Raw genomic sequence first — 23,549 nt, forward strand, 5'->3', positions numbered from 1 at the left:
CAAAGATGGAGCATCATGGTCTTGAGGTGAGGCCAGATTAGAGGAGAGAAACTGAATACCCAACTATGACTTCTCTACAGGGAAATACAGAATTCCAAAGCCTTTGTAGGCCACACCTGTTTACAGTCAGGGGAAGCAATAAACAGGGTTCCCTGAGGAGGAAGATGAAAAGGACTTTGCCGGTCCCTGTTTTGAAGGAGTGAGGTCAGCCAGCAAAAGCCGGCTCAGAGAAAGCCAGGCCCACCCCACTTTGAGCACATAAGTATGTCTGTGTGCTTAAGAGAAGCAGAGGGGCTACAAGGAAAGAAGAAAGAAAACAAGATACGGGCTTCACCTCAGAAAAACTACCAGCAGTGAGACTGTTCCTCTAATTCAGTTTTTTACTAGTTAAGTCCACTCCTCCAAAAGCGTAAGTAGTTTCCAGAATTCAAATGGCACCCTTTCACAAAACAACCTGAAGATGCAGCTACACAGTTTACCTGTCCTGGAAGTCAGACCAAATAGACAAGACATATGGTAAACCTGGCCTCTGCCGCAGCAGTTCTAGTAAGCAGTAGACAAAAGACAAAAACAGTGTAATGTCCACTTCTCTTCTTCTCTACTTTCAACATTCAAATGGCCAACAGCAAAAGAAAGGATAATACAAAGCTATATTATCATGTAGTGCCCTCACCCCCACACACAGCTTAAAATCTAAAACCAAGTAAAAAGGTGGGAGATCCATTTGCTACTTTTGCCAAATGACAAATCTAGATTATCACTTCCTTACTGAAGAGTAAGCAAATTGAAAAACCTATTATAGAGTCTCTAAAAGTCCAAACTGTATAAGGAAATTAACTCAGAATGCAAAAGATAGCTATGAAATTCTAGACTAGACTTCTGGTCTTTGCCTAGTTTCCTAGCATACAACTCCAAAAGTCCTTGGGTCACCAAAGTGATAGACACATCCCCAGCACACAAAGAACTGTCACTCTGAAATACTAACAATCTAGTGTCAAGAGATCACTGAGTAATACTAGACACTGTTAATTCATTTCCATGAAACAGACTGCACAAACCATGACTTTATAAATAAAAACTTACAAAGTGAAATTATAAGAAACCAAAATCCAGTTCCAGAGAAGCCAGTCCTACCTTTAAGGTTTTGTAGGCACTGCTCATGGTGGTCACGCGGTGATTGGAATGATTGCCACCCAGCTTACAGAGATGACAGACTGGCCTCCTACACAGCTCACAGTACATGTTTATTCTCTCTGTTTCATGTTCTGGGCACATTAAAACCTATTCAGTAAAAAGTAAAAGTATGACCGAGCATCTAAGTTTCAAGTAATCCAACAAAGTCCCAAAATACAAAGATTTGCTTTATAAAATCAACAAACAGAACCATTTAAATGAAAAAAAATAAAAATGCTTACTATATCACATGAAAAAAAATCTCTGTATTTGAATTACTATTTTTCAATTCGAGGGTTCAAATGGTTAAATATTTAGATGTTATTTGTCCTCGATTTGGTGATAAATGGAAGTCTCACTCAATCAGACTCAAGAGGAATGAAAGCTTAGTCAAGCTAGAGGCTCTCTGACCACAGTGGACTAGGCAGTTCTTAATGACCCTGTCCAATACTGTACACTGTACCAGAACAACTTAGGAGAAGTGGTGTCCAGCTATCTCTACAAGAACCGTTCTGCTGAGAGAACCCCCAGACACTTTGTGATGCGAGCTCCCAATGCTTTCGCCTTTATTAAATCACAAACACTGACCAACAGTTTTTCTGGTTTGGTTAAGCATCTTCACTTTCATTTACTCTCTAAACTATCATTCAATTTTATGTAAAATAATCATTTTCATTTGGAACAAAGGGAGTATTTCCTTAAGTTAAGAAGTACTTTTTGTGAATGAAATCAAAAAGTTGTTCATGATTTCAGTGGACTAGATTTTGGGCAACTATCACTGGTCTGATAACTTACAGATGTGTAAAACAAACAAAAAAGGTCCAATATGAAAAGGCCTACTAATAATCAATGTAGGTTTTAGAGAATAAAAAACTAGAAAAGATGTCAAGCTTTTCAGAATGTCTAATTCCTAATTATCAAAGCTATTAGATTTAAAATAAAACATGAAGTCTGGCTTTTTATGAGAATTATCAAATGAATTCAAAGTTATAGGCAAATATTCTACAGTAAAAGGAACAACCTTTGAGAATTTTGCTATATAGAAAAGCACAAACAATGTGAAGAGAAAATACTCTTTCTTAATATAAACTATTCGTATTTCTTAGATTCTCTTATCCATCTTTCATTACATCTGTAAATAGATACTATGAAGACTGCAATTTATGCAAAGTTCATGAAACCCTTAACTCACAAAAACCGAAACTTAATATAATTCATTTACTAATCAGAGGTTCTTTCATGATAGAACAGTATCAATCAATTTAATTAATCTTTTAAAAGAAACATTTAAACACCAGGTTGCAATCACAAATTTCTAAAAATCAGTGGCCTTGAGCATTTAAAATGAGATGAGGAACGTAACAGAGGATTCAAAGCTATTTGATAAATCTATTGCCAGACTGACATAGTTTGAGAAAAGGCAAATGTGAGTTTATGACACAAAAGCACAAAACTTTTTAACTGTAACCATTCAATCATAGGATATCTGAGATAATCATCCCCTACTACTCAGAATATCGATGTGAACATTCATTTCTTGTGTTGTATTACCCTAGAGTGTAACACAGGAAACACAATTTTGCACAACTCTAAGCCTTTGGGAATGCTTAGTCCCATGCTAAATAACTCCAACACCCAGGCCTTAAGTTCCTATATCTGCTCTTAGAGTTATTTCTGTTCTGTCAGATTCCAGGCACTACAATTATGACTTCTTCCATGACATTAAGTGTGTAGCCTAACTCACCTTGGGTCTGAAATTCGTGGTAGGGCCCACATACTCGTGTTGAGCTTTCACAGTTCCCCACGGATGGTAGATTTTGAAGCACTCATTGCAATAGCTTGCACTACAATCCATGCAGCTTTTTGTGGATTCCTGAGGTGGTGGCTTACAAAGGTCACACATAATAGCTGTGGCTGCCCTGGCTGCCTGCCGGTACCTTTCCACAATTGTTTCCAGAGTGAAATTCCGAAACAGACCGTTGATTCCTCGTTCTCCAAGGTCCACATCATGCTCACAGCCAGGGCAAGGAAAAGTAGTTGTCCTGGGGGTCAAAGAATTGCGCTTCCAGCCTGTGTAATCAGAAAGTCTTTGTTTAGTTACATCAGCAGGAGAATGGTTAGAATGAAGAGACATTTCTCTACTACAGCCTAATTTCCAAAGAGGCTGCATTTCAAAAGCTTTTCTAAAAACTATTCTTCCTGGGTATATAAAAGACAAGCTCAAATTAGTAAATGTTTATCAAATCAAAGAGAAAAGCAAAATATTCTCCAGTAAGCCCCATATAAAACCCATATTAAACCAAACATAGACATGAAGATAAAACATGTAAGACAATACTACATGAGGACAGGATCTTTTGAAATTTTATAGCTACTTTTATACACCACATCCAGAAGCATTTAAAGGGGAGCAGCGTTAGCTGACTGAGAGGACATGGATGACACAAGAAAGTGTAGGTAGGGGTCATTAACCCAGGACCCATGGATAAGCTCCAGGCAGGTCCATGAACCATTTGAATTTGTGTGTGAAATTTTTCATATATTTTTGGTTAATCTAGTTTTTTTGTCAGATTCTCAAAGGGATATATGACCACAAAATTTTTTAGAACCATTACAATGGAAGGTTTCTCGATGTAGTATTGTTTTATCCGGAAAAATTTAGTAGTTGAGATACTAGTTGATTGAGTGCTATCTAGACAAGAGTGAAAAACTCATTCATAGACCTAAGAATGTAGTTACACTTTAAGAGGGACCAACCATTTAGTATCTTCTTATTACCTGAAACAAAGAATCATTGAGATTATTTAATTCAGTAACACAAAGGTTACCCAAAAAGTATTTCAAGTAAATTTATATTAGACATACTATACAATGAATGACCTTAAAAATCCCATTCTAACAAATCAAACCAAGGCACAGCAGCCCTTACCCTCTGGTTCACTGGAATCCAGAGTTGTCCATGTTACATAGGTGCAAGCATATCATATCCCTCTCTCATTTAAAGTCTATTCTTAGAGTATGTCATCTTGGTTGCTCACAAAGTAATTTCCTTAGTAGAGAAACCTCTTAACCCACAGCCTTTGTTCCCACTACCATGTATCCTGTACCAAAAATAAATGGTTACACTTAGTATACCACACTTACAAAAGGTCTCTAAATAGCTACATTAATACTACCTTTTCAGATGACTGTCATGGCTCAAAAGAATATCTTAAAAAAAATCTCGTATCATGTATCACTACATGTAAAATTCAGCAATCAGTCCAAAGTATTTATTCTAAGTGACTTTTATAGCATGCTAAATTTAGACATTGGACCCCAAAGCCACTTATGCAAAAAACATGCAGAATATTTTTAATATCTCCATTGAAAGGCACTTTAATCTTTATGTTTTTAAACATTAATGCATACCAAAAAAATGTTCCACAAAAATTTGAAAATCCTACCCAAAATATATTCTTGAGGTATTTCTAAAAAACATGCAATACAGTCGGGATTTTTCACACCACAGCAAGCATGTCATGAAATAAGCAGCAAAGCTAGTTTTAAAACACATGCCAGTGAAAAATTTCATTTGGTGAAAGAACAAGCCAAACAACTCTGGAAGTGAGATAGTGCAGTGGTCAAGTTCAAACACATGGAAACTCACACTGAATTGCACATGGCTACACATGAAGTCAGTGATGGAAATTAATGAATATTTAAACATGAGCTACTGTTGGTTTTATGAAGGTTGTGATCAATTAAGTAATGAGATAAAACAAATTAAGTCATGACAATAAAATCATGCTTTAAACATGTATACTGGTGACACCCAGATTTTGGTCTTCATGTTTAAAAATTTCAAAAAAAGATCTTTCATCCCTTTTCTGTATACCCTCTGTTAACTTATTTTTAAAGTAAAAAGATAAAGTATAAAGCATCACATTGGACTTCTTAAATCAAGTAAAATATTAAATCAAGACTTAAGGGACTGGGAGTGTATCTCTGGCAGAGTGTTTGCCTAGCAAGTTTGAGACCCTGAGTTCAGGACAATAAAGAAAAAAAACAGGACAGACCCAAGGTGAAGCTAGAAAGTAAATTTAATGGGAAAGAGAAAACACAGTGGACTCAAAATATGATAGAATCAACTTCCTACTTTCTATGGCTGTGCTAGCTAATACAATAGTCCTTTGCCATATGGCTATTGAACTTTAATTAAAATTATATTGAATTATAAACACTCTGGTTTCGATAACCACAGATCAAATTCTCAAGAGACTTGGGGCTGGTGACCACCATGTATATGTTACAGGCTGAACATTTACATTACCACAGAGGTTCTTTTGGACAGTACTGCTCTACAGCATGACACAATGAAAAAGAAAACTAATGATGGCTTGGAAAGGTAAGGCAGTGACAGACACGCAACAAGCAATGGTCCGTCAGAGGAACCATATGTGAAAACTCTCAACTTGCAAAATCTATTATTTTCCCTACATTATCTCAAAGACACACTAAACATAAATCATGGCAGAGTTTTAAAATGTGTGAAATATTATCAAGTTAGTTTACAGCAAATTTCTCCAAAAAAGTCAGCTTTCAGCCATATGTTTTACCATTTAAATATCAAAGAGGAAATAAGATATTTCAAAATAAGGGGAAGAGAGTCAGCTCATCACAGGTTCCAAAACTCTGCCTTCTCCCTTCTCTCCCATATTTGGACTGCAAACAACTTCCCCACTGTTTCCACCTGGTCTCTCCCCACATGGACTTCCATGCTGGGTTCTTGATGTTTGCTTAATGTTTCTTTTGGTACATTTTCACCATGTGTTACCCTCTGGTACAACTTAGCTTCTTCAACTTGCAAAAAACTATTTTTCTCAGCTCCCCTCTGAATCAAAACCAGATATATAAAATTAACTTCTTTCAATCTACTGCTCCTATCTTTTCTCTGTATTACTAACTTGCAATACTTAAAATTCTCAGAGACTCTGTGTAGCTAGAAGGTTTTTAAATCAAAAGATACAGAAGGTTGAAGAAAACAGAAAAGGGATTATCTCAGGAGATGAAACAGAAGGTATCACCAGCATTTCACCAAAAAGTAGCCAATTTTCCTTTAAAGGTCAACTGGAGTAAAATTTTTAAAAAATTAAGATAAGTTGGCTCATTTTCACATAGAACCACATACTCCAGAAAGCCTAACAAATGCAATGTATGTCATTTACCCACAAGTGGGTAAAAATTCAGTTTAAAACTCTGACGCCAAATATGTTAAAAGGTTAATGACAAAGAAAAGACACTTTGTGCATGAAACAAGCAAAGAGTATGTTATTAATTATAAAAATGATCAGTATCTTTCATCAGATTTTTAGTACTGGCTTATGTAATATCTCCAACGTAGCATATTAAACTTTGTTCCACACTAAGAACATGTGAAATTTTTTTCAGTTCCCATATATTAAAGCAAGCTAAAGAAGTATACAGTATTTTCAAGATGTCAACGTCTTGTTGTGTATATTGACAAAATGCAGGCATGAGTCATCAGTGTGCCTGTTAAAAATATCACAACCTGCTTGGAAATTGAATCCTGTTGACCTTTAAGTCACTCCAGCCCAATTCATTGACTTTCTATATAATTTTGAAGACTTGACCACTGATGTTAGAGAACCGTGTGTCTCTAGATAGAGATATCTCTAATCCAGATAGATTAGATTTAAATCTAATACTACACTGCCTGCAGCCACAAAAGCAGCAAAGCATTTTCTACCTCTCCACCCCAAAGACCTCCGTTGTGAGGCTGTGAACAATGAACAGAAAGCTGGATTTAGAATTAAGTTTCAAAGAGAACATTCACAGCGTGGTAACAAAAGATACAGCAGTGACTGTGACCCGGCATAACACGATTACTGAATTAATGGTAAAAATGTGTCCTCCTTGTACATGCGGCATGATGAAGCCAGCAGGATCCGACATTCAAGCCACTCTCTTAGAACTCAGAACAACTCAGCATTGGTGCAGTAAGAGACCTATAGATTTGTGTTTGCAGACAATTGATTCTCTTGTAACTGTTCGAAGTACAAAGTGAAATCAATTATCTTTTGTTTGACTTTTTTGTGGTACTGGGGCTTGAACTCAGGGCCTTCACCTTGAGCCACTCCACCGGCCCTATTTTTGTGAAGGGTTTTTTCAAGATAGGGTCTCACAAACTATTTGACCAGGCCGGCTTTGAACCTCGATCCTCCTGATCTCTGCCTCCTGAGTAGCTAGGATTACAGGTGTGAGCCACCAGTGCCTGGTCTTGTTTGACTTTTTTACTGACCTAAAAGTTCTAAGTAAACAGTACGAAAACTTAATCTCTTTTTCTGACAAAAAAGGGAAATATAAAATGGACAGAAAGCTTATGTGTAAAGGATCAGAATTATAAAGTAACATCTTTTATTTTTACACAGTCTAATATGCAATTGTGATACACACAGAAACCTTATTCTCCTTTCAAAATATACTTTTATTTTTAAAAAGATATCATCATCTAAATGAACTACTGGTACCAAAAACAATACATGCAATTTATGTTCCAGTAACCACATTAAAAAAGGTAAACAGGTCAAATTACTTTTGGTAACAAATTATTTAACCTGTTATATCTAAAATATTGTCATTTTGAAATGAAATCAATATTAAGAATTATTTCTTTTACATGTTGATATTAAATGTTATCATAAATTATTAAATCTTTTATATGTTAACATTAAATAGTATCATAATTAATAATCCTAATATCAAATATCCTAAAATTTAAATGTCCTAAAAATCAATTCTTTAGGATTTTTTTATGTGAAGTCTCTGAAATCTAGTATGCATTTTACACTGACAGCATGCTGAATTCAGAGCAGCCATATTTAAAGGACTTAACATTGTACATGGTCGTGGCTACGGCAAACTTAGAATTCTATTCCTTCCATACCAATAATTGCTATGAACAGGGTTTCTGGTTTCCTTCTCAAATACATTTTACTGATTAAAAAAACAATTAGAATCTATCAAAAAAAAAGGAAGGTGCATCACTTACCCATGAACTTAATCTTTAAATCTATCCAAGGAAAAATTATAGACAAATGCCCAATAAATGGAAGGTAGCATTCTACTTACAGTGCACTGACTTCTACTAATTTAAAGCTGGTTACCACACGAAAGACAATCCTACAATTTGTGTTCATTCGATTATAACCTCCAGTGTTTAGCAGTCTCATGGTCTGGTGCTCTACCTGTATTGATTAACTTGCTCTGTATGTATTCTTGATGAAGGACTAAACTCTAATGGGCACTTCTCTTAGGAAGATCTGTACAATGCTAAACTATTATGTGCATCTTAGAAGGACAGGTCTCTCCGGCCGTCACTCTTCAGCTTGTAGCCATGTCTGTGTCTGGAAACCAGTAGGCACACTCAAGTATCTGTTGAATGAATAAATGCCACTGGTATTCAATACAGCAGAGAACGTCAGTGCTGGAGGACATCTAGCAGATGTCAGTATGGCTATCTCAGCTCCCGCCCAAAGCACAACCTCCTTCTAACAACATTCTCAGACAGTGGTCAGCCAGCCACTGCTTAAAGCAAAGACTGCAAATAATGATGGCCAAACCTGGACAAGTCAGAGTCAGACATGCTTGGCAGTCCTGCTCTACGGTGAACTGTGTTTTTAAATAATTTGAGTAATAGACAATATTTTCACATGAAGACTACCACCAGGTTTCTGACAAACCAATAAATCTGACCATCTGGTGTTCCCAACCCTAGATGATAATTCACTGGTGCTCTCAGAACCCCCAGCTAACAAGGTACCCATTCTTGTCTCCACAGTCCAACAGGGAAGCTGGAATCAGCTGGCTGCTGACACTGGGCTGCTGGTTTTCTGATAGTAACTGAAATAACAGAATGTTTGTCCCTCTATATATATAGTAGAAGGAAAATGAAGAAGGGCTCCTTCTGCCTGGAACTTGCCTCATTAACATACCTGCTTGGCTTCTGTAGCATGTAAGTCTGACACCTGATTTAAAAGCTCCTGGTGACAGGGCTCAGATAGAGTTAAGTAGCCGTTTCATTTCCAGAGAACCTTAGGAGGGTCGGGGGTTCATATTCTTTCATGCTAAGTTTAACTCTGCCTTTGTATTCCATGGACTCACTGAATCAGAAATTCTGCTTCTCCTCACCCACACTTGGCTGTCACCTTCCCTTACCTGAGGTAAACATAGATTTTTTTTTTTTTTGGCAACACTGGAGTTTGAACTCAGGGCCTCACACTTGCTAGGCAGGCACTCTAGCACTTAAGTCACTCTGCCAGTCTTTTATTTGTGATGAGTTTTTTCGAGACAGGGGCTCACGAACTATTTGCTCCAGCTGGCTTCGAATCTGGATCCTCCTGATCTCTGCCTCCTGAGTAGCCAGGATTACAGGCGTGAGCCACCAGTGCCCGGCTAAACATTCCTGTCTCCTATAATGATTTCAGACTCTTCACTATTTCCCTCAGGACATAATCCAACTTCACCGTGTTCTTTCTGAAGAAAGGGGGAGGAACATCTCAGTAACGCTATGCCTAATCTAGACAGCAGGCTGTCTGGTGACATGGAGCTCGTGTTCTGAAGAAACGGTGTACTACTACTGAACACAAGGAAATTATGGCATGTCTCTGTATGAATCTTGTAGCTTCAACATCCATTCAACAAATGTAACAAGGCATGTACACAGTACCATGCCAGGTAAGCGCCTCAGGTGAGCTCACTAGAGTGAGTTCATCTAGAACGTCCTACCAATCACATGGGAAAAGTAGCCTAATCCTAAAGCTAAAAGCCTACATAAAATACAGGATTCCATGAAATATGTGAGTACAACCTAATTTAATGGTCTGTGCTGAATATTAACACACATACAAAGCTCTATTTCCTTGGTCAATCAAGCATGGATCCCCAGTTAGCCCATGAAGACCTACTAATAGAACACCAAGTTTTATCCGATAGGATGACTTCAAGCCATAACTGTCCTCCTCCCCCTCCTCAGTATGTGGGAGTCTCAACAAGGAGAAAAACATAAAAGTGATGACTTCAGGGCTGAGGGTACAGCTCAGTAGGAAAGCACTTGCCTAACAGGCTGGAGGCCCTGGGTTTGAGTCCCTGCACCACCAAAAAAAAAAAAAAAAGTAATGACTTCACAATGAGCCTATCCTGTCTGTCCTCCTACCCCCTGCCTCCTCACAACTTGCTACATATAACTTTTAAAATTTTTTATTATTATAGTACTGGGGGTACATTGTGACATTTACCAAAGTGCTTACAATATATCATAGTTTAATTCACCCCCTCCATCTTTCTCCTTTATCCTCTCTCCCCCATTCCTGGAATGGTTTCAATAGGTCTCATTTCTCCATTTTCATACACTACATATACTTTTTATATGTCCAAAATATCTTCAGTTATTAGTGAATGACATTTAACGAAAAAATATATGTAAACAGCACAAAATCACCCTTAACAAATCCATTCTCTCTCAGATGGAGCACAGAGACATAACTCTCACACAAGGAGGCTCCCCATCATGGTGTGGACCCCCTAAAAATGGCACTCTTTAAAATGCAACTTAGAGGAAGAGACTGTTCTCTGGAAAAGAAAGTCAAAGGTTAAAAATCACTCCTAACTCTAAAAGGGAGAAACTGACTGAGTGGACAAAAGAATAAAATCTGGAGCCTCAAAGTTCACCCAGGACACAGCTGGACATGGGACACAGCTGAAGCTCTGGAGTCACAAATCCTCTCCTCAACACAAGAGACATGGTGACATGAGCTTTGGTTGTTTCCATCCACGTTGGTCTTCACTGCTGATTTGTCTTTTCTTTTTTCTTTCTCTTTCTTTTTTTTCTCTCTCTCTGGGTTTGTTTCTTTTTTTTTTTTTTTTTTTTTGGTGGAACTGGGGTTTGAACTCAGGGTTTCACACTTGCAAAGCAGGCACTCTACCATGTGAGCCACACCTCCAGTCCATTTTGCTTAGTCATTTTGGACATGGGTGTCTCTCGAACTACTGGCCCGGACTAGCATCAAACTTTGATCCTCCCAATCTCAGCCTCCCAAGTAGCTAGGATTACAGCTGTGAGCCACCAGCACCCTGCTTGCACTACAAATTTTTATACTAAGAATGGCAGCATTTCTGGTGATTTTAAATTAACTTTGATCTACACTAATCCTACAATACCTGTCTAGAAGAAAAAGTAACACTATCTCAACAGGAAATACTCTAAACATTGGCCCTGGGATGAAGGTACAGTATGCAGGCTATATTAAACTAGATCTACTGATATAGCATTATACAATTCTACTTTTATGATGTTCAAATACTTATGTTTAAAATGGATCAAAAATGGCTGAAGAAACTCAAACCATCAGGTGGAAAGATACCAGATAATCTGTCTGAAAAGTTTTTCTGGGATCAGCCATTGTCCATACTTCACTCTGCAGTATTTATTTGAATATTACCATATATGGATATTTCCCTCATAGTGGGGTGGTCCATTATTTTATCATATCAAGGACATCACAGGTAAGAATATCCCCTAAAGTACAGTTAATAAAGGGTGATCAGCAACCACTTTAAGTGCATATCAAAGTCAAGAGTCTGACATTTGAAGTGGGAGGAACTCTTTAGAATCATAGTTTTAGATTATTTATCTGGAAAAATAAACAGTCAAATGACAAAAATAACTATTTCTTCCCCAGTTATAGCTATATAAACTCCTCCCACCCCTCCCCAAGCTATGCCACATACCTGGTCTGTTAATTCTGTCAATCTTGTCCATGCTAGGGGAGGGGAGCCGAAGGCGAGGACTGCTCTGATTGGAGTTGTCTGATCCCACATCATTGAATGAATCATCCAGAGACAGCAAGAGTTCTTTTACACATTTATGACAGATGCTATGCTGACAAGGAAGAATCAGCGGGTGTGTAAACAGCTCCTTGCATGCTGGGCAAATGAGCTCTCGTTCGATATTCTTAATAGTCACCTTAGAATTAAAAAAAAAACAGTCAAAACCTCTTACCTTTCCAAAAAGTTAAAATTAAGATTTTTCTTTAAATCTGAAGTCCTCTTCAACTATTTAATTTCATGCTCTCAACCTCCCTTCAATATCCAGAGCTTAGAATTTAGGAATGCCAGGACATAAGGATACAGGACACCAAGTTAAGGTATAAGAAAAAAAGTTGGTATAAAATTCTAGGGGACCCTAATATTTTATCAAAAACTTGCTGGGCTTCGTGGTATATCCCTGTAATCCCAGCACTCAGAAGGTTCAGGCAGGAGAATGGAATATTCGAGACCAGCCCGGGCTACAGAACAAGACTTCATCACACACAAAAAAAATGAATATAACATTAAGAATGTACTATATTCCTGCTCAGTGCATTGACTCTGAGACTGGCAAATGACAAGAGATGGTTAAAAACAAAAACAGGCTTATCAGTATGTTCATGAAATCCTAGCTGAAATCTATTTACAAGCTAGATCGTTTCCAATTTTCTACATTAAAAATGGCCATTTTTCATTTGAGGTTCTCACGCTATATATCAGCGCGGTTATAAAAGCACTTTAAGATTAGTAAAAGGGCGTAGACGACTAAGATGTACCTTTATAAGCACTTTGATACTATAGGCTTTCATTAGTTCATCATTTTTAAGGAGGAACATTCTAGACTCTGATAAGTAAGGTGTGATGACTTCAAACCGTTTTCCAGCCTTTCCCTGTGCACTTTTCCCAGGTATCCTCTAAGACCTATGGGCAGCACCCCTGCCATAGACGTGTGACAGTCCCTATGACAGTTCAACATCACTCATGACCTTGCATAATCCATCACTTCAATCACCAGAAATGCACATAAAGTTAGAATTTATCTGATTCACTTATTTTAATGTAATCAAAATGTATGCTAAAGTGACACAAAGCACGTTAATCATCCTGACAACACAGACTGTTGCACTACAGCTGACACCACAGCCAGCTGGCTTCATCACTGTCAGCAAGCACATCTTTAAATGCAGTGTGTCTGACTGCATCACGCAAATATTTAATTAAATATTTAAAAATATGTCACTATGGCACATCCTGCACAATTTTAATACATCTAGAAATAAGATGACCACACCTCACAATTCACATCAAAGAACTCAGGAAATCACACCTCAGTTAACAAACAGTTGGACACCAATTCAAATAAAAATACTGTCCTAAATAGATTTTCACACCTCATTTTACATAATGGGGTGTTAACATCCTCGGTTAAGGTGTACCTCTCACTGGCAAATCCCAACTCATTTCCATTTTTCTTCCTAAACCATTTGGCTTTTAATCACAATGGATATAAAGTCATCCTTACTTAAAAAAATCACTGTGCATTTTATATTGACTGAGAAGGAAACAATCTTAAGAGAACTGTGGCTTACAAGGTATTGGTGGGGAAACTTTGGAAAACGCGCACCTCCGACCCCTCCAAACAAAAACTCGCGTTCCTCGATGGCTGCCAGGGCGCCGGCCGGCCGCGCCCCGCGAGCAGGCAAAGCTGGGGCTCCCGGGAGGCAGCGGCTGAATCCGGGCGGGATTCAGCGCCCCGCAGTGCCCCCAGACAAAGGGCGGCCGACCCACGGGGACCCGCATCCTGGCCCGCCACCCCGGTCCCTAAAGCCATTTTCTCCAGCCAGAATCCCACTCAAGAGCCCAGCCGGGACTCCCGGAGGTGGTCATGGCTGGAGGGCGCTGGGGCCCAAGGAACCCCAAGACCGACCCTTCTGGGGGATAATTTGGGGACTCCCGGTTTTGGAATCCAGCCTGGAGGGTGAGTGAAGGCGAAGAGGAAGCGGGGTCTCCAGGCGCGGGCCCTGGGCTCGGGGGTGCAGAGGTTCCCACGGGGGTCCTCAGAGGGGGTGGGGGGCCCCGCCGCACTCGCTCACCAGAGAGTCTGAAGCGTCCCCTTCCATGGTGGCACTCTGCCCGGTGTCATCAGCGGCAGAGTGCAAACAGGCGGACTGGCGGCCCCGGGCAGGGTCTGGTGGGCGGGTCCCTGCGGCGGTCCCGGATCCTGGGTTCGGAGCCCGAGGGCGTGCTGGTCAGCCAGATCCGGCCAGCGGACCGACAAGGCGAGGAACAAGCCGGGGCGGCGAAAGCACAGGCGCGGAGAGTCGGCTCGACTCGGCTCGGCTCCCTGCGACGGCCCCGGGAATCCTGCCCACGGCCGGCTGCGGCGGCGGCTCCTGCGGACTGCAGCTGGACCGGCGGCCGCGCGGAGACCAGGGCGGGGCGCCTCGGGGGCGTGTCCGGGGCGGGGCCAGAGGGCGGAGCCGTCGCCCGAGTAACAGCGCCAGCCACATAAAGGAGGCGTGTTTGTAGGCGGGGCCTGAGCGCGGGGTGGGGTCGGGGCGGGGCCAGGCGGAAATGCTGCGCGCTCTGGGTGCAGGCGCTCTCCCTTCCTCTGCACTGCACCGGGGCCGCCGCCCATCGCCCCCTGCCGGGGTGGGAAGACTGAGCGGCGGAAGTGAGGCGCAGAAGGCCGAGGGCGGTGCCGGGGTGTAACGGCCCCGCCTTGCTGCAGAGAGCCGCAAGCCAGCGACCGCAGACGAGCCACGCTTCTGGCTTTGAACCGGGCCGTGGGGATGAGGGCGAGGTGGGTGGCTGGTTAGCCCTCCCCGTGCGGTGCAGCGACACCGCAGAGCCTCGCCCCGGGGGCCACCAAGGCGAGACCCCGCCCGCCAGGCCCGGCATGGGGATGTTCCCTTGTGGGTCCGGGCCTGGGTCCCGCTCCTCTTTCTCTCCATCCTTTGTTGTTTTGGGGAGGGGGGGCTGGGTTTTTTTGTTTCGTTTTGTTTTTTTTTGTGATCTTGGCACTCCTTGGCTGATCACGGAGCCCTGGTACTCTGCTTTCCGCTTCACTTCTCTCCAGGGCGCGGGGCTATCACGCGCCCCACATTCCTGCCAGGTGGCGCGGGGACAGCCCGCAGGGTATGTGTTCCACTCCTGAGGGCAACCCGGGGACTAAATTCAAGAGACCGAGGAAAAGGCGTCCCCATCCTCCCAGGCTGGCAGCCAGGCCCCTCCCCCGCGGTTTCCCTGAGGACCGAGGGTCCCGGGATGCACCTGCTCTGGCGTGCGCTCTTGTCCAGGGACAGCGAGTGCATTTCACCCCAGGGCTTGGGCGCGGTTTTTCCGTCTAGCGTGAGCTGTTGGGAACTGTTGGGCTAGTTCATGCCACTGCTAAATAATTTCATCCGTACGTATTAGACTCAATGAACCGGTGTTCCACCTCCTGGATGAAGGGACCAACGCAGCTGCAGCCAGGCATCTCGTGCAGGTTTTGCAAAGCTTCCCACTTTCATTTTCCTGTTTGGAAGAAGTCTCACCCAGGCGGGTTCCGCAGTCAGCTGAAGAAGTAGCCTCTTCTCCAACCCTGCAGCCAAATGACGTTGGCAGTGTGGCCTTGAAGGACAGCAAGGGACTCTGGCAGTTGTCTTTAATGGAGTACCCTTAATTTACAGATGAGGCGCTCGGGATGAAGCCTCATCAGGCAATGACTGGGCTGTTTGCATCTAGATCCGTGGCCCACGTGCTGGAGCCACAGGTCTGAAGAGTCCTAATCAGCAGGGCGATGAGAAACAGAGCAAACGCCTGTGTGGTTGGGGTGTGTGAATTATACCGCACTGGATAGTGCTTTAGTCCAAAGATTACTAGTTGACAGAGTCGTAAAAGAGATTAGACTGTTTACTTAACATAAATTCACAATATATGGATGGAAGTAAATTTTAAAGACCCTCTATCACACGAATCAAACTTCACTGAAATATCTTCTGCCTGATTAACAATTAACATTTTAAACTGCTGCTTTCCCAGTTCCCTCCTGGATTCCATCCTGCTTGGCTGTCATGTTTTCATTAGCTTCTCTCAATGCCCACACATCCCAGCCTCCACTTAATGGGACCTTCCCAGACCTCAATTTAAAAACTGGAATTGGTGATCCTCCTGCTTCAGCCTCCTGAATTCTGGGATTACAGTGTATACTACCACATCCAGTCTGTGTGGGTTTCTTGTTTTCTTCCTTTTTTAAAAAAATCCTTTTTTCTTCACTGTCCACCTCTGATCAACCTTCAATTCATAGTGACCCTTCTCAGAATCTGTTCGTTCTCATTTGTACCGCTAATTCCCATGAGCCTCTTCTCCATGCCAGATTCAGCAGCAGCCTGACAGGTACACACAAATGGCTTTCTGTGTGCATAGCACTGTCCTCATGGCTCCATTTGCACAGAGAGCAGAATAAGCTTTGGTGCTGAACCATAAGTAACTTGTTACAAGCATCTAAGGGGAGAGGTGGGTGTATATGTGACTGTGAGGGGTGGTAAATTTGCAATAACACAAAATAAGTGTGGTAGAGAATACAGGGCTGGAAATGCCATGATTTCTGGGAACGGTTTGAAGGATTTTGTGCCGAAATGGGAATGAAATATCTGAGTGTTTGCTTTTTCCAAAAAGTCTTTGTCCCTTTCTGCATCACATATGCTATCATTTGGCACCCACCCTCACCAGTTTGGAATATCCTACAACTTTTTTCTCAAATAGTTTCTTGCAATATATGAGTCAACATTTAAGACAAGGCTCGTCCATTCCTGTCACTGCCCTTAAGTCCACAGACCTTCAACACTTTTGCCTTCTGGTTTGCTGACTCTGTTTTGTTTTTGTTTTGGTGAGGCTTGAACCCAGGGTCTCATACCTGCTGAGCAAGTGCTATATCACTGGTGGTATCCCCAGCCTACTTAGTCACTCTCCTATCACAGGGGTGTGACTTGTCACATCTGTTTCAGAAGTCCAAAAGTTCTACAGTCCTGCTACACACACACACACACACACACACACACACACACACACACACTGTTCATGTTTTCATGAAATAGAGGCTCCATACAATGTTCATTACTTGATATTTAAAATATAAGCTTGTTACTCTGTAATCTATATCGTTCTAAGATGATCTGTTCTCCTTCCATACTGACTCCTGATACCTAAAAGAGATGAAATCCCTAGCTGGGTCAGGTCCTACTGACCATGATGCATATTTCAGTCAGAGCCCTAAGATACCACTAACCCTGAAATCAGACAGGCAGAGTGTCATTCTGCTAGTATGTCCTGGACAAAAAGTTGAAACAGAGTGATGTGACCACAAATCCCTAAACCTTGCCCCTGCTGGGAACCCCTAGTCATTCAGCAACCCTGGTAGAAAATCCAGACTGCTCCTGGACTTTAGGGAAATAAGAAAGAAATGAAGTCAACCCAATGGTTTTACAGCAGATCAGTTGACATATAGACTGTCCATACTGCTGGTTATCAGGAAGTCAGGTGAAGGGACAATGAGTGTCTATCAATCATTGACTCAAGCCTCTGTCTGATATACCAGGCTCACCAGTCATAAAGTATTTCTATGGGAACCAAGTGTGGAGGGAAGCGTCCAGAGAGCCAGGAAGGTCAGATTTCCACTGCCTGGCCAGCTCCTACTCATCTTTCAAGCTCACTTCTTTTTTTTGTTTTTTCTTTTTCAGTACGGGGGCTTGAACTCAGGGCCTAAACCTTGAGTCACTCCACCAGCCCTTTTTTTGTGATGGGTTTTTTCAAGATAAGGTCTAATGAACTATTTGCCTAGGCTGGCTTTGAACCTTGATCCTTCTGATCTCTGCCTCCTGAGTAGGATTACCGGCATGAGTAACCAGTGTCCGGCTCAAGTTTACTTTTAATGCCTCCTTCACTAGTCTAGTTTTCATTGACTCTCTCTCTCCTTCCTCTGAAAGCTCAGCACTTAGTCTTGCTGCTCAGTCTAGCAATTATTCCTTCTCATTGTGTACACTCATGTTGGGTGTTTTGTAAGTCTTACCTCACCAATCATTTAAGCTTTATGTGTTTGAGACAAAATCCAGTAGATACTCATCTACTAAACAGTAGCACCAGACCACCAATTTGAAATTGGAATGATGAGAGAAACAGTAGATTTCTGGTACATTTTTTCCTGTTAATGGCAGGAGCACACTGTCCACATAGCTGGTGACCAAAGGTCTCTTGGCCCAGTCAATGTAAACATCTTTGGTAATACTTAGAAGGTCCCCTTTGAACACATTTCTCCTCCCCTTGGGGCTGCTACAGTTGATAAAAACACTGTATGCCTTGTTAAATTTGAATTTTAGATACATAATGGAATTTTTAGTGTGTGTTCCAAATATTAATAGCCTGGAACATACTTGTACCAAAGAAGTATTTGTTATTCATCTAAATTTCAAATTTAACCCTACTTCCTGTATTTTATCTGGAAATTTGATCTCTAGTTGTTAACAGCCTTGGATATAAGGTGTCTCAGGACCTAGCCCTATCAGAACAATAGCTAGAGGTAATAGCTTATGTGCCAATTACAGTATTAGCAAGCATGTATAAAATATTCATTTAATTATTGCAATAGCCCTGTGAAATAAGTACAATTCTCTAGAGAGGGGATGTGGCAACTGCCACTTGTCTCCATCTCTGCCCAGTTAATAAGTTCATGTTTGCATAGCCAGACACCAAATAACCCAGGTGCAAACCTGGGTGTTCACCCAGCACCCCGTCCCACTGACCACAGGTAAGTATAAACATGTAATTTATAATTTCTTAGAAATACCCAACTTACTCTCTTGAAAGTAATTTAGGAGGTAGCCTTTTTTTTTTTCAAATTATCTTTAGAATAATGTAGTTAAAGAAAAATATTTATGAAATTAGCTATTTTCAAATGATGTCACAAAACTCTAAATTTTCTTCCCTACCCACCACCACACATACATTTCACTCAATTCCAACCTGTAAAAAGATTTTAAAGAATACTTTGCAAGGGGCACAACTGGCCATTACTACCCCAGTTTAGATTTTACCTGTGTGAATTACTGTCTACCCAGTCTACAGAAACAGGTCATTCAGCAGACTTCTTGCTTTGATCCCAGGAGATCTTGAAGACTTTGCATTAGTCTACATTTGTGGATTTTCTAAACCAAATTCAGAGTAGAAGCGCCTTCTTGTTTTAAAGTCAATTTTGTGACTGTCTTGTGTCTCAAAGTTAAAATAACTAATCTCAAAATTAAATGTAAGCTTTCCAACATGTCTTTTATTTTACTCAAACTTCTTGGACATGTCTGAACCATAATTACTAAACTATGAGGAATAAAAGGTATTATCTGCTGGTGGAGCAGCTCAAGTGGTAGAGCATCTGCCTAGCAAGCGTGAGGCCCTGAGTTCAAATCCCAGCACTGCAAAAAAGATGAGAAGTATTGTCTGTATATTTATACATAAATATAGATATGATAAATACTGGAAATATAGGAAGGTATATTAAGCTTAAGTTATTATTTCCTTGTTCTTGTAACTTCATTATATGATTCCAAAAGAGTCCATGATACTCCGAAGGGAATAGGTATATAAAAACCTCTCATGACAATTTTTTATCATGATAAAAAATGAGACCAATCTTTCAAGAGACCAAAAGCATTTGAGAACACTGCCTTGAGTAATCCTAGATATTGACCACAGATTTGAAAAGCTCTCTTTTTGTCCATAGAGATGAGGTGCAAAAGAAACCAAAGAGAGCTTTCAGAAAAGGCAAAAGTCTCACTGGTGGTGAAATGCAAGGAAATGCATTTACCTTGATTTTTAAAGCTCTTGAGAATCGCCGTATAAACTGCTGTGTGCTTATAGGAAGACTGTGATGCCAGAGTTCACTGTGTACTTTAAATATTCAAGTAAGCATCATAATAGAGTAAATAAGCTGATCAAGTCTGGCATGAGGGTTTTAGGTTACCTAAAATGAAAGGCTCACCTCCCACATGAGAGAACACACAGTAAGCTAATCTAATTTGAAATAGACCCAGAACGGGTCCATTAAAGTGGGCAGGAGAGAGGACTGTAGGTGGAAATGAGCTTGCAGTGTTTACTCTGCAAGACCTTCCAAAAAGTTTGAATATTTTACAGCAAGCATGCATTCCATGTATTCATTTGCACAATTCAAAAGCCACATATTTTTATTTTTGCAGTGATAGGGATCAAACCCATGACCTTGTACATGTTAGGCGAGCACTCTACCACTGGGTCAGATCCCCAGCTCCCAAAGTCATGTATTTTAAATGAACTTATGTACAGAGTTTGAGGAAGGGAACGTGAAAGAACTATGAAGATGGTCCGCTCACTAGTCAGACTCAGAGGGAAGGAGAAGGAGGAGGCTGGCCCACGACAGGCCTCTGCTCTCCTGCTTTCATAATCAGACCAGTTTCAAGTTTGTTATTCATTACACTGCAAACCTGAACCACCAAGCGAAACATAACTCCCCAGAGGAAAATAAGGCAAGCCCGTCTCGAATGTCTGCTATTTCATGGCTAATATGAAGTGTTCAAAGACCCCACATTTGCACACCAAACAGCACTTTTCACTGGAATTGGGAGGTAAACAGAGTGGGTACAAAATAAGCTTGAGTTGAAATGGTTAGGAAGCCAACACCACACACACACACACACACACACACACACACACACACACACACACACACACACTCCTCGTGGAACAGCCCACTTTCCAACCTCAGAGATTACAAAGGACACCAGGCCTGAGAATTCAGCTGTGACTACTCCTGGCAGCTGTATGCCCACTGCTGAAGCATGGAGAAGTCTGACTCTCAAACAGGAAGAGGACTCCAGGGTAGGACACCAGAAGGTGACTTTGTTGTTGCTCTCCATTATATAAGCATAGTGTGATGACCATGCTGCTCTGAGAGGTTGGTTTTTGTTCACCTGAGTTTAAAGAGTTTCAAGGATTCACCAGTGGCTTGCCCTCCACACCCCCACCCCATTTAGTATTTATGGGAAATTCACCTGTCTGCTTCATAGTCACCTGGGTGTTATTAACATGTCCCTTTCTGGGCCCATCCCAGAACTATTCTCTCAGAATTTCTGGGTTTGGGTGCAACTGAAGGAAATTATAGCCAACTAATCCAATTCTGGCTTATTTGGAGAATGTCTGAGCATAAGCCTAAACTGTCCCCCATCCCATCAATAGTCTATTAATTTTGAAATCAACAAAAGGCATCCACCCTCTACCACCTCATCCTCCAGCTCCCAAACAGCTGCCCCGTCAGGCATCCTCTTAGTCCCAGGAAGCGGGGCCGTGCTGTGTCTCCCTGCTCTCTGGAGGCCTCCCCTGGCCCAGGACATCAGCTGGGAGCCAGCTGTTGCTCCTGGACTTCTCACCCTGGTTGGGGCCCTCTTTTTAGAAGAGAAGCAGGCTGTTTGGGTGGTAAAGGGGCAGCTGTTTGGGACCACAAAGAGCTTGGATGGTCAGGCCAGGGTGTCCCCATGCTGACGTGGGAGGCCCCACAAGGGGCAGGATGGCTCCCCGAATAGGAAGAAAGGTGGAATGAGGGTCCCGCATTTGCACTTTTGGCTGGGGCTGTAAATGGTAAGGAGGCGGCCCAACGCGCGCGCGCGCGCGCGCGCACACACACACACACACACACACACACACACACAAGGAAAAGTCCTGAGCATCTGTTTCAGACGAAGGTGTCCACAGGGGACTTCAGCGAGGCATTGGTTGTCTGGTCTGAACCCAAAACTACTCCACACTCTGTGGCGGTTATACGTGTTGGAGTTAGTGAGAGGACCGAAGTTTCCGGGGCTCCCACCTGAGCTGCAAAAGCACCCTTCTTTTTGATGACTGCTCGTAGGGGGTCGGGAGGACAAACTCCGGCGTCCTTCACCACCTGTTCGCTGGTGGCTAGCGCGTCCCCGCGGGGGGCCGTGGAACCTCGGGACAGGTCCCGCCTGCAAACCACGAGGAGCCTGGGGACATTTCTCCGGTGCATCCCGGAACCCGGCCTCTCTCCAGACTCTCTGCCCAGCCGCCGAGGGCGTGGCCGCGGGGCGCCACCGACCGCGCCAGGCTGGGTCCCAAAGGCTCCAGGACAGGTGCGGGGCTGACATCTGACTCCTCTAGCATCCCTCCTTATCAAATAAAAGGCCGCTTAAAATGAATGCTCCGGCCGGCCGGGCAGCAGCTAAGGGCCTGAAGGGAGGGTTGAGGCGTCCAGAAGGGGCTCGCGGGTAGCTGTCCCTAATTACCGGACCCCTCCCTCTCTGGCGGGTGGGACCCTCCCTCCGCCTCCAGCGCCTGCACCCGCGAGATCGCCCGCTCCAAGTCACCAGGTTTGGGCAGCCTGAGGGTACGGTCAACGCCTCCCTGCCTTTGGCCAACACCTTGTTCTTGTCCCCAAGTCCACACTCTGGGCTGTCGCTCCCGCTGCCCTCGACTGGCTGCAAACGCACCGGACATCATCCCTCCGCTCCTGTCAGGGATGCCTCGCCATGAAGAAAAGGCGCCTACTTTGCATTCCGCAGCTGCCGGGGCGCGGGACGGGGAGCGCAGAACAGGGAACTCGGGTCCCGATCCGCCCCGGGGGCTGCTGGAAAAGCCCGGGTCGCGCGCGTAGCCCCCCGGGCAGGTGGTGTCCAGAGTGGGGTGGGGGAGGTTCATGGCGCAGGCGCGCGCGGGAGCACTTACCTTGCCTTTGGCAAGCAATTCCATGATGTAGCCAAATTCACTGATGTCCCCTGACTCGGACATGGTCATGACCCTTCCCAAACTCCGGAGGACCGAGCCGGGCTCATCGAATTTCTTCTTGGTTTTTGCTCCCCTTTACTCTGGTTTTAGTTTGAGTTTTGCCAAGCGCTGCCTCCCCACCCCCAACCCCGGGGATGCTGTTAACCAGGAAAAGTGAGCGAGCTCCAGGAGCGGCAGCCCGAAGCGGGGCTGGGTGGGATGGAGGCCATTGAGGACCCCCGGGATCACGCCACCGCGTCCGGAGGACTTGGCTCTCAGGAAGCGGTCCCCGCAGCGCGATGTAACGGAACAAATAAGGGCGGCGGCGGCGGCCGGGAGGCCGGGCCGGGCGGGGAGGGGCCGGGCACAGAGACCACGCCTCCTCGGGGGTCGCGGCCCTCGCCTCCCGCGCGCGGCAGGACAAACAACCCGCACACAAAGCGGGTCGGCTAGGATCCGGCCGATCGGGGCTTTATGATCGGATGCCCGGAGACTGGCGATCCCCAGTTCTCAGTGCACAGCACAGACCAAGCGAGGGGGAAAAAAATCCCCATCCCACTGTCTGGAGGTGCGAGGGCAGAGATGGATGAATGCAGGGAAGGCACAACAAAGGGTCTGGCTGGCAGAGCCAAGGGAAAAGAGTGAAGGCCCAGGAAATGGGCACCGCTGCATCTCAAGTCAGCCTTCCTGAAACCCAATAGGTAACAAAGACCCGGCTCGGGGCTTCCGAGATG

The 23,549-nt window shown here is 43.3% G+C and overlaps 1 protein-coding gene across 3 annotated transcripts in view; it reads right to left on the reverse strand.

Annotated features, from left to right (window-relative positions):
* Trim36 (tripartite motif containing 36) overlaps nucleotides 1–23,095 on the reverse strand; it is a 39,325-nt gene extending 16,230 nt beyond the window's left edge. The window contains exons 1-4 of one of the 3 annotated variants that reach the window (XM_074056977.1): nucleotides 22,777–23,095; nucleotides 11,962–12,196; nucleotides 2,918–3,243; nucleotides 1,135–1,281 (exon numbers count right to left, since the gene is read on the reverse strand). In XM_074056977.1, coding sequence (XP_073913078.1) covers nucleotides 1,135–1,281; nucleotides 2,918–3,243; nucleotides 11,962–12,196; nucleotides 22,777–22,845 — 777 coding nt within the window. In that variant the 5' untranslated portion in view covers nucleotides 22,846–23,095. Of the gene's footprint in view, nucleotides 1–1,134; nucleotides 1,282–2,917; nucleotides 3,244–3,930; nucleotides 3,967–11,961; nucleotides 12,197–14,132; nucleotides 14,446–22,776 lie in introns of those variants that run through there. The other 2 variants (XM_020180841.2, XM_074056978.1) reach the window with 2 other exon arrangements.
* Nucleotides 23,096–23,549: the final 454 nt, after the last annotated feature.

The sequence above is a fragment of the Castor canadensis genome, chromosome 16 (assembly GCF_047511655.1).
Source record: "Castor canadensis chromosome 16, mCasCan1.hap1v2, whole genome shotgun sequence".
NCBI classification, from domain to species: domain Eukaryota; kingdom Metazoa; phylum Chordata; class Mammalia; order Rodentia; family Castoridae; genus Castor; species Castor canadensis.